Source organism: Gasterosteus aculeatus, chromosome 20, assembly GCF_964276395.1.
Source record: "Gasterosteus aculeatus chromosome 20, fGasAcu3.hap1.1, whole genome shotgun sequence".
Lineage (NCBI taxonomy): Eukaryota > Metazoa > Chordata > Actinopteri > Perciformes > Gasterosteidae > Gasterosteus > Gasterosteus aculeatus.
The window spans coordinates 15,733,354-15,743,360 of record NC_135707.1 but is presented as its reverse complement, the minus strand read 5'-3'; the positions used below and the strand labels follow the sequence as shown (position 1 = coordinate 15,743,360).

At 42.2% G+C, this 10,007-nt stretch overlaps 1 protein-coding gene across 1 annotated transcript; it reads left to right on the top strand.

Annotated features, from left to right (window-relative positions):
* The first annotated feature begins 1,704 nt into the window (after positions 1 to 1,704).
* On the top strand, positions 1,705 to 9,660 carry LOC120810667 (DEP domain-containing protein 1B). The gene is made up of 11 exons (XM_040165425.2): positions 1,705 to 1,966; positions 3,563 to 3,828; positions 3,940 to 4,084; positions 4,621 to 4,748; positions 5,139 to 5,269; positions 5,361 to 5,408; positions 5,711 to 5,851; positions 5,988 to 6,154; positions 6,720 to 6,896; positions 7,980 to 8,162; positions 8,388 to 9,660. Exons 1-11 carry the CDS (start codon positions 1,919 to 1,921, stop codon positions 8,550 to 8,552), a joined length of 1,599 nt encoding a protein of 532 aa, XP_040021359.2. The 5' UTR covers positions 1,705 to 1,918; the 3' UTR covers positions 8,553 to 9,660.
* Positions 9,661 to 10,007: the final 347 nt, after the last annotated feature.

Genomic DNA, 10,007 nt, shown 5'->3' with positions numbered 1-10,007 from the left:
ATTGTATAAAAAGATCCGTAAACTCATCTAGCAGTTGATGATGTCTGATTAGCATCACGCGTTGTAATTCTGTCCTGTCTGGCAAAAATGACGATGTGATGCCGGATGAGTCATTGTTCATGAATATTGTCAATGTCCTTCTCTTTCCACTTCTCCCCATCCACTGCTGCTTTGATTCCCCACATTGTTGGCGAAGCCTACAGTATCTGTACTTTTGTCCTCTCCTTGTTATCGCTGTGCCCTTTTACTGAAATGTCAAGGACGAGATGCGAGGCAAAGGGAGTAGACATTCTTCAGCAAATGGTTTGCAACCAGGTTTCTATGGGAGACGGTGGCTGTCAGTGGGTTTATCAAAGTGGGTACCCTTTATTGGAGAAGGTTAATTTATTTATCTTTATGACACCTCCAGAAGGCTCATCTGAAGACGAGCATCCAAAGAACGCATGGACCCTGGTTCTCAGCCATATGCAACTCCAAATTTAGTCCCGATGGCTGAACCGGCAATGGAAACACAGTTTTTGTCTCTCTCTTGACACTGTTTCTTGACCTTTCGCTGTCAAGTGTAACCAACGTTCTGTGTGAACTTCACTAATGTGTTTTTCCGCCTTGACTCGGGCTGCAATCAAGCAACACTCACGCTTGTGTAGCGGTTGTACTCTCTTGCGTTGTGTTGCCTTTAAAACCATTTAAATTACATGACATGTTATTCTACAGCAGCTACAATATGTGAGTAGTCAGACATCACAGTTGGGTCGTTTCTCAATCTGTGCTGTTGCTGTCAGAGGTTATTTCAAGGTGGCATGTAGCTCTTTTGCCAATCTGAGGTGTGAGTGTTAAAGCAGGTGTCGGTCTCTGCACTATTGCTGCAGAAGAATGGTAGAAAAAGGGAACGCCTGTGTTTGCCACTTAAATAATAGCTGTGTCACTTTTCTCCCTTTAGGCAATCCCACAGAGAAAAGCTTGATATGCTCTGGTTATCACAGCAAATGTTTAGGGGGACATCAAATACCTTCTGGCGTATCTGCAGCTCTGATGGATTGGTTATTGTCATCATTCTGGAGCATTAAACGGAAATAGTTTGATTTGGATGTTATTCCTTTTTAACTGAGTCAGACTGTTTCTTTGTGAGGGTCATAATTAAATAGGTTTACTGACTTTTGGAAAGCATTGTTAAAGCAATTTTAAAGGGGATGCTCAATCATCCTGTGCAGCTCTAAAAAAATGTTTCAATTATAAACCCCACCATTCATCCACTGAAGTCATCTCTGCCGTTTTTATATTGCTTGGTGTAATAAAATGATCGTTAGACCTTCTGTCATACATGTAGTCCATAAAAAAAACTGTGCAATGACTATATTTTTTTATTGCTTCATTTCCATGATTCTGAACTACAACTCTCAATTCAAAACGAAGAAGGGTTGATTGTGAAAATACTGGCACACTGATTGGCAGCAAATTGAGCAAAACCTTGACATTATGACCAACTTATAAATGTTTGAATTTGCAACATTTGGAATTTAAAATAGTGTGTGTTTATATGATGCTTGTATCACAATTTCATTTTTTTGCAGAAGTAAAAGTTTATTATTAGTGTCACTAGTACCAACCTCAGTTGAACGTTGATGTGTGTTTTGCGGTAAATTGTCTGTCTCTTAAATCTCCATCCGGACGTTCCGCATTCCTCGCGGTCACGTGACCAGCTCGCTGTCTAATCACGTCGTTCAAATGATGTGACGTAATGACGCAGGAGATTCAAACTCAGTTGCCAGCAACGTTTCTGTTGAGTTAAGCTGCTCTCGTAGCACAACTTTTCATCCACAGCTGAAGCGTGTGAAACGCTTCTAAAAGTAATACGTATATATGTGTATATATATCTAAACATGTGTTCATACGAGTGAAGTGGGATTTCGTCATCGGAATGGACGGTAAAGTCATCGGAACGGGTCCCTACAGAGCGACCAAGCTGGTGAGTCTGTCGGTAACGTTAGCAACGTCGAAAAGCTTATTGCTGCAATTTAACTTTAGCTAAAGGAAATGTGTAAAGTTTGTTTCATGTTTAGTATAAGTTCATTGCCCTAGCTACCTAATGTAACGCTACATTCACACCGTAAGCAGACGAAAACGACAACATAACGTTCCTTGAACGTTTACCGTAAAACGCATAAAAGTATAAAAGTATAAAAGTAAAAAAGTCAAGTCGCATAAAAGTCAATTAATGGTAACGTCAGTTAGCTAACCGTTGTTTCACTTGCTCCAGCGGGGAATTCTAGCGTTTTGTTCTCACTAATAACTAGTAAAGCGGTATTAAAGGCGTGTTAGAAGAGTCAACAAATGAAAGATTGTGCCCTGAAGTGGCTGAACTACGGTAACGTTACCGCAAACACGTTTTTTAGATTGAGTTAACGTTAGTTGTGAGTCTTTGCAGCGGTTTATTATGATCCCAATGACAACACTACACAACAAGCTGTTAACATGTAGCAAGTGCACAGCCAACGGTGATCCCGGGTTAATGCATCATGCGCATGTTCTTTCGTTCCATGCAAAAGCGTCATACACACCGTGCTCATATGCGAGGTGTTACACAAGCGTGTGTGTGTGTGTGTGTGTGTGCGCGTTTATGGGGTTGTTATAACATGCAAAATCAAAGCACACCACATGTACATGATGTTGTCTGCTTTTTCCATGTTAAAGGCCAATTTTAAAGAACGCTGCTGTGTTGCCTCACATGTGTGTTGTTTAAAGCTCTCATGTAAGCCTCGGTTCACAGCAGACATTTTGACATGTCACACTAAGAATGGGACACGTTAACACGAGCTGCTTCACACTGAAGAGTCCATCGGCACAAAAGCAGGACCTCAAAACCAAAGCGGCCAAATGGAATTCAGCCATCAGTCGTTTTATTTATTTTTTCTCGATGTGACATGTCAAAAAGAGAATCTACTGAAAATAATCCGGAAAGATGAGATACAGAGTTTCAGTGCATTTGATTTTTTTTTTTTTTTTAATGTTATGATTTTTCTGTTTATTCTGCTACACTATGTGTCTTTTATAGGCTTCTGTCTCTCCCTTTTGGCTGTTGTATAATGCATGTCTGCTGTCTGGAATAACAATGCTCTTTATTAAGGTGTATTCTTGGACAAGCAAAGGCTACAAGTACATTGTAGATGTGTTGTATCAAAACTGCCAAAGCCATTTTTTCTCAAAGAAGCAGCGATATGCAGAGAACCTTTTTATGCATCTTGTTAGGCCAGTTTCTTGGCCACTTGTCTTTCTCTACCACACATTTAGCTCCATTCAAATTGCATACCAGCCAGATTGGGCATAATTTTCTTTAGTTTGTTGTCTGATTTTTAATGGCTTTCCGTCGCCGAATTATGTCTGTCCTGTCTGCTTCAAGCAGCCTTCATAACACTGCAAATAGGAAGTTGTTGAATGCCTTAACTGCTATTATCTGGGCTCAACCACCAGTTGTAGCTTCAGTGAATTCTTTGCCCCCCTTATCTTCATAGTTTAAATTAGACTGCCATGGATCACTCCCTTAATGTGTTTCCCTACTCCGCAGTGGAATGAAACCATTAAACTCTTCCGTGGAGGCATGCAGCTGAAGAGGCACTGGGCGCATTTCCGCTACTATGATTGCAGTTTCACGGGATCCGAGGCTGTGGAATACCTGCATCAACTGCTTCAGCGCAACTACAACTTCGGGCCGGAGGTGACGCGCCACCAGACCCTGCAACTGCTCAGGAAGTTCCTCAAGGCCCACGTCATTGAAGACATCAAGGGACGCCATGGGACGGAGGACTTTGAAGACAACGGCCGGCTGTACAGGTACCGCTGGGCCGCCGTTTGCTGTAACTCTCATTCGCTGACGCATCGTTGCTTCATCCACACAGTGTGTTCCCTTTCGGCTGAGCGCAGCGCCGTTGACTTTCTCTCCAGGTTCCCCACCTCGTCCCCCTTGAAGTCTTTCCCAACGAGGCCCGTGTTGAGAGACTGCAGTGACCTTCCTAGACTCATTCGCTGGGATGACTACGAGGAATTGCCTCAGCGGGAAAACGTGGCGCCCCTGAAGTCTTCCGTCATGGTGAGAAAGAGACGGATTACTTTACGGCTCCTTGCATGGACTGACGCTGTGCTCTGAGAGTGGCAGCATATGCGGACTTAATGAGGAGCAAATGGCAAGATGAGAGATTTTAAGAAGCTACCGTGTTCCAATTCCCATCATTCTGCACAGCACAAGAGCCCAGCAGAAAATACTCCTTCACTTTTAGTTGTTCTTCAGACTGCTGCTGTGGTTGTTTCTTTGTTTGACTGGTAGGTCTTTGCAGCTGTGTTGTGTCAGGCCGCATTATATTGGAGGGTGTTTTTAATATTCCTTTTAACACTGTTGCGTCTATGGAGGAACTGTAGAAACACCAGAAACTAGAGTGTAACCCGTTACCGCCAAAGGTACATTCTGAACCGCTGGGTTAATGTCAACATTTCAAGGACACAACTACAATTTCAAATATTCACACCTGGTAGGATTTCTTAAATGAATATTCATTGACTTATTTTATGTCTGTGCCTGATTTGGAACTGAAACATTTTCATTCCTGTCTCTTTTTCCTTTTTAATCAGACCTCAGATTTGTGGAACAAGAGGCACAGTGTAGCTATCGGGGATGTGAATGAGTGCAAGCTCCTACGAAGGAAGGAGATCACTCCGAAGCAAGTGGACCACATCTGGAAATCCATGACGGTTGCACAGTATGTAACCCTTCTACATAACTTACTAAACACTTTGACTGATCATGTGGTTTGTTTAGTGATTCCAAAAGTGTTTTAGGCTGCCGCATCTGTTTTTTTTAGTTAAGCGTATGTACAACCTGATTATGAAGTAAGTACAAAGATGATTATTATGGGATGATGTTGTGTGAAGTTGTGTTACTATGACAACTAGCAAGGGTTGAGTTGTCATTGGCTACGAAACAACTACTACTAAGCGATTTATTTTGCTAACATTTAGCTTTGCTCTTTGTAACATGAAGCGTAATCATGTCTTTCACACGTTATTGAAAGGCTCAATGCACCCCAGGGTGATTCTGCACCCAGTTGGGGGACAACTGCTCCAGATACTTGATGCCAACTGCGTCTTAGTTTACAGAGAGTGCTGGGTCTGCAGTCATTGGACGGAGTTTTGAACCCTACGCATGTCAACGGCAAGCACATAGTTCACAATGTGTTCAGCGTGAATAAGACGGGAATAGTGGTGCTGGAGAACAAAGCCGGTAAGATGCATTTTACAATTTACAATTAAAAAAAAAACTGGTGTTCTGTTGCAAAGATATATAACATGACTCGCCTCACTCTCATCTCCAGAGGACATGCCGTATTGGGTGGTATCAGCAATGAAATGCCTCGCCAATTGTAAGTATACATTTTAAGCTCACTAGAAAAACAAACGTCACCGTCCGGAACCAGGACTGCAAGCAGTTCCAAATGGCTGAAGAGAAAAGTAAAATCTCTGCAACGGCTCATGAAGCTTTCAGTCTGTAAGCTAAAGATACACCTAGGCTGTTTTCTCCTTTGGCGTTGTGTGTGTGTGTGTGTATGTGTGTGTGCATATACACATCAAACCTAAAGCACCAGTGAGCGTCTGTATGTCTCTATATTCCCCGTTAACTGGGATTAACAGTATACTTCTGATTGTTTGTTGTCTTCTCTCTCAGGGCCCAATGGAAGTGACAGCAAGCAGCCAGTGTACCCGGGTTTTGAGAGGGATGTTCTGAGAACAGTTGCAGATTACTTTCAGAGGCTCAAAGAACCCCTGCTGACTTTCCATCTATACGAAGTCTTTGTCAATATTCTCAGTAGGTGTTACGCCGCGTGCACCGAAAGCTGATAACCCTGCGCTGCCCCAGATAAACGCTGCTGGTGGTTCATTTCGTAACCAGCCAGCGGGTTTGGCCCCAGGTTAAGGACTCTCGTCTGCTCGTATCTCTGCAGGTCTGCTGCACGAGCAGCAAGTCGCCACTGAGGCCCTTCAGCTCAGCTGTCTGCTGCTGCCGCCGGCCAGCCGGAGACGCCTCCAGCTATTGATGCGTCTAATGGCTCGTGTCTGCCAGAATCCCCACCTGCCTCCACTCAATGACGCCATCGCTACCCGCACTCTGGTATACATACCTAACAGGTTTTTTGCTCGGATGTATTACTACCTCTATAGCACGTATAATATTGTGTAGGATAAGATGATCATTTATTTTTCCTGCAATGAGGAAATTCTCTGGATTTGCAGCAGCAAAGATTAAAGTGCAAACAAGAGACAGTAAAAACAAGATAAAATAACCAATATTCTAAATATGCTGTAGTAAAAAAGGAACAATAAACACTTATCTTTTATTCCACAGTTTATAAAATATATTGCACAGGTTTGAGTCTTTCCCGTGTTCAAATGTTTTTGTGGTCACCTAATGTTTTCGAGGTTTTATCTGCCATACGTTCTTGTATGTTTGTATTGGATTTTGCAATGTGGACACAGTCCCCAACGGAGATTAAAGAAACAGGCCAATGGGCAGAGAGGAGCCATGGGAAATATGTGTCCAGAATCCCTCTTACCTAATGGAAGTCAAAACGAGGTGGACAATCTTCTCCTAGAAATGTGGATTGGAGCCCGGAGTGGTGTGACTGTGCCCATGTGGAGCGGAATGAAACAGAAACGTGTCCATGGTCTTTGTGCAGATGGTGCAGACGTTCTCACACTGCGTCCTGGGCTCCGTGGATGAGATGGACTTGGATGAGCTGCTCGCCACCAAACTGGTGGTCTTCATGATGGAGCACCACAACACCATCTTCCAAGCTCCTCCCAAGCTGCGTTGCCAGGTGGAGGAGCACCTGTCCCACCTCAAAAGAGTCCAAGTCAGTACCATTCCTCTCCAGTTCCTTCAGGACCAAGAATCCGTGGATCATTTGTAGAGATGTGTCCTCTGACCTGCTAATTCCAACTCTTAATTGACAATCTTTAATGGAAATTAGAAATTCAAAATAAATTAATGATATAGCATTGACCTAGACAGGTTACTTTTTCTTTAAGTTACTCAACCATCTGCGGCAAAAATGTATTAGGAAAATGTCCCAGAACTGCCCTGTATGACCATATGAGAGTCTCAAGTCACGAAGGCAATTACATAAATCTAGTTCAAGCATTGATTGTGTTAATCAAATCGGATATTTAGTACCTCTGCTGCACTGAAACCTGGTCTTCCTATCTGGTTGCTATCCGTTGCTATGGGAAACACCAAAGAATGTCCAAGCTGAGGCCTTAGTCCTCACTGCTTCAAGGTAAACCCTTGGTTTTCTTTGGCTGCTGATCGCCTTCATGCAGTGAGAGAGGCTCTTCTCATTTCATCCCTCAATGAAAGGTTGTTGTGTTGACATGTGCTTCTCTTTTGTGTGGCGTATCAGAATATCGAGGATACAGACTATTCACACCGTGTCCTTCACATATGTATGATTTTTATATTTCAGCCGGACAGTGGTGGCTTTCATTTTAAACGTCCCAATCTGTGTAGAGGACTGAAAATATGTTGCCGTGCTAATTCCTAAAAACACCATGCCCACCTAATATCTTATGTCTTTTTCATGTTAATTATCCACCTGAGACAGTTCTGAAGAGGGTGTTTGCATAACCAGCTGCCTGTATTACAACACTACAGTAGTTACTGAGAGGCGGGATCCTCAACAATCAAAATCCGTAATAAATGTACAAAAATACTAAGATATGCTGCTTGTAATAGCTTGGCTCGTCCGGTTATTGGCATTAGTTTATATATTTGTATATATTTACCATCAGACATTGTTATAAGTGCCCATGACTAGTTCTGATGTCCATGAATAGTTCTGATGATATTTATTTGTTTTAAAAAAATGCAGATGTTCTGAATATCATATATCAGCTTGTATCACGCCTGTATTCCTAATTCTGTCCATTACTGCCTTCAGATCAAATATGCAGGTTCTGATACAGACTTCAGCACATCTCCAGCCTTCTGCAAGCAGATCAGCCGGGTGGAGTCTGACGGGCAGACGGTGGTGGGAATCCAGACCCCTCTGCAGGCGCTGCTGGAGGGCCTGATTGCAGACAGAGAACTCCCCGCCAAGGACAAGAGGAAAAGGCTTAAACAGGTACGCCTTGTTAATGTGAAATATTAAGTTGTAGTTGAGTGTTGGACGACTCTGTGATCTTTGGCAACATTGCGGAAAATGCAGTTTTGGGCCATTTGGGTTTTTAAGGACGTGGCTGGATGTTGACAGACTTGAGTTTGAGTATGTTGAGCAGAGTAAAGAAGCTGCGGTGGACGGGGGGTATGTGTTGAGTGTGCATGTACTGTAATACCCTCCCCGCATCAGTTCCAGAGGTCGTACCCAGAAGTCTACCGCAGCCGATTTCCCACCGAAGAAAGCAAGGCGGCTGTGGTACCTGAGAAAACCCCACGGCTCAAACCGCATCTCATGTTCTTCAACCTCAAGAAGCCCTTCCAGCCCTTCCAGAGGAGCTGGAGTTTTAGGGCGTGATGTTCACATCACACGACTCACTGAGAACAAGAACAATGTGGCTCAGGTCACGAGAAAAACACTAAGGAAATACATGTAAAGGCCAGTTCACGCAAATGCACACACTTAATACCAGCAGTAATATTAATAATTCTAATGTCTAAAAGGGCATTCGCTTGAATGTGGAGGACAGCGCTGAGCTTTTGAACAAATACATTTGACTGAGGTTGCTGGAGAACTTGAACAAAGTATCTAATGATACACCAACACTGAGAACCACGGATGTTTCTTAAAATCAGCACTGATAGTTGTTCAAACATTATGTATTGGTACGTTGTTTCTTATTAATACTAAGATACTGTATGTTACAAAGATCCAATAAGGGATCGCAGCGACTAACATTGTCACATTTCAAATGAATGAATATGTTGTTAGCTGTTAACATTATGGATGTTGAAAGGTAATGATCAAGTGCATCCTACTCTGAAACCATTTCTATAGATTTTTAGTTTTGCACTGTAACAAAAATATTCAGATGCATCTCTTAGTGCAAATGGCTCTTAAAATATTATGTAATATCCTGAGGATTTTGTAATTACTTTTTATGTTCTGTGTTCTGGAACAAAGAAGCTCTACTTGAGCTTCAGCTGGTCATTTCATCCGTGACAAAAGATGAAGTCCTCCAAGACGTGCTTGAATATTGTAGATAAAGTGGCTGTACAACGTGCACTACTGAATTTGAAATGTTGATCTGCTGAAATACTAATGTCAGAACGGGGAAAAGTAGGCGAATGCAACCGTTGACTACAAAATGTCCTCCCAGCTGGACGAGTCCTGCTGTATGTGCACTCTTACAAGTCATTTCATGTGTTTTAATGTTATTCTGTGTATTAGAACTCGTCTCAACTGGTACTTTCGTATTTTGTCATGTTCTAATACCTGCTGTTCTGTCAATCAGGTAGTTTTTCACTTAAGTTGAGACTTAATTTTTTTGAATAAGTGAGGATGCTAATGTTGTTTTTAATGAATGCTTTTAAAACAAATGTAATCGTGCTGGAATAACTGTTACACTTGAATTGCTGCTCTACGCTGGAAAGAAAACAACTGGATAAAAGTGAATTCATTTTAATCTGTTGTTCTTGTTAATTGGTAAATTAACTATATTGTTGTCTTTTTCTGGGGTTATAAGTACTTTTACATGAGGGGTGATTTGATATTTTGCACACAGGAATCTTGTCTGGATGAACCTTCAGCATTGCAAGAAAAGTAGCAGTAGATCACGGCCCCAAAATCTGCATTAATACAACCTTCATGGATTGTTTTGTTTTTTTTTAATCTGAAAATAGCGCACCGTTATTACTTGTCATTATTTATCTATATTAATATGCTTTCTCCCCCGACAACTATTAGAGGGAGAGTGGTTTGCCCTTTTCTCTCTTTCGTAAAAGAAGCTTTTGTGACAAAGGGGGGGGGCTC

Excerpts from the sequence above, each read along its gene's own strand:
- LOC120810667 (XM_040165425.2), top strand. The coding sequence starts at position 1,919 with ATGGACGGTAAAGTCATCGGAACGGGTCCCTACAGAGCGACCAAGCTG. Across the intron at positions 3,829-3,939 it reads GACAACGGCCGGCTGTACAG|GTTCCCCACCTCGTCCCCCT; the intron begins GTACCGCTGGGC and ends CTTTCTCTCCAG. Across the intron at positions 6,155-6,719 it reads CCATCGCTACCCGCACTCTG|ATGGTGCAGACGTTCTCACA; the intron begins GTATACATACCT and ends GTCTTTGTGCAG.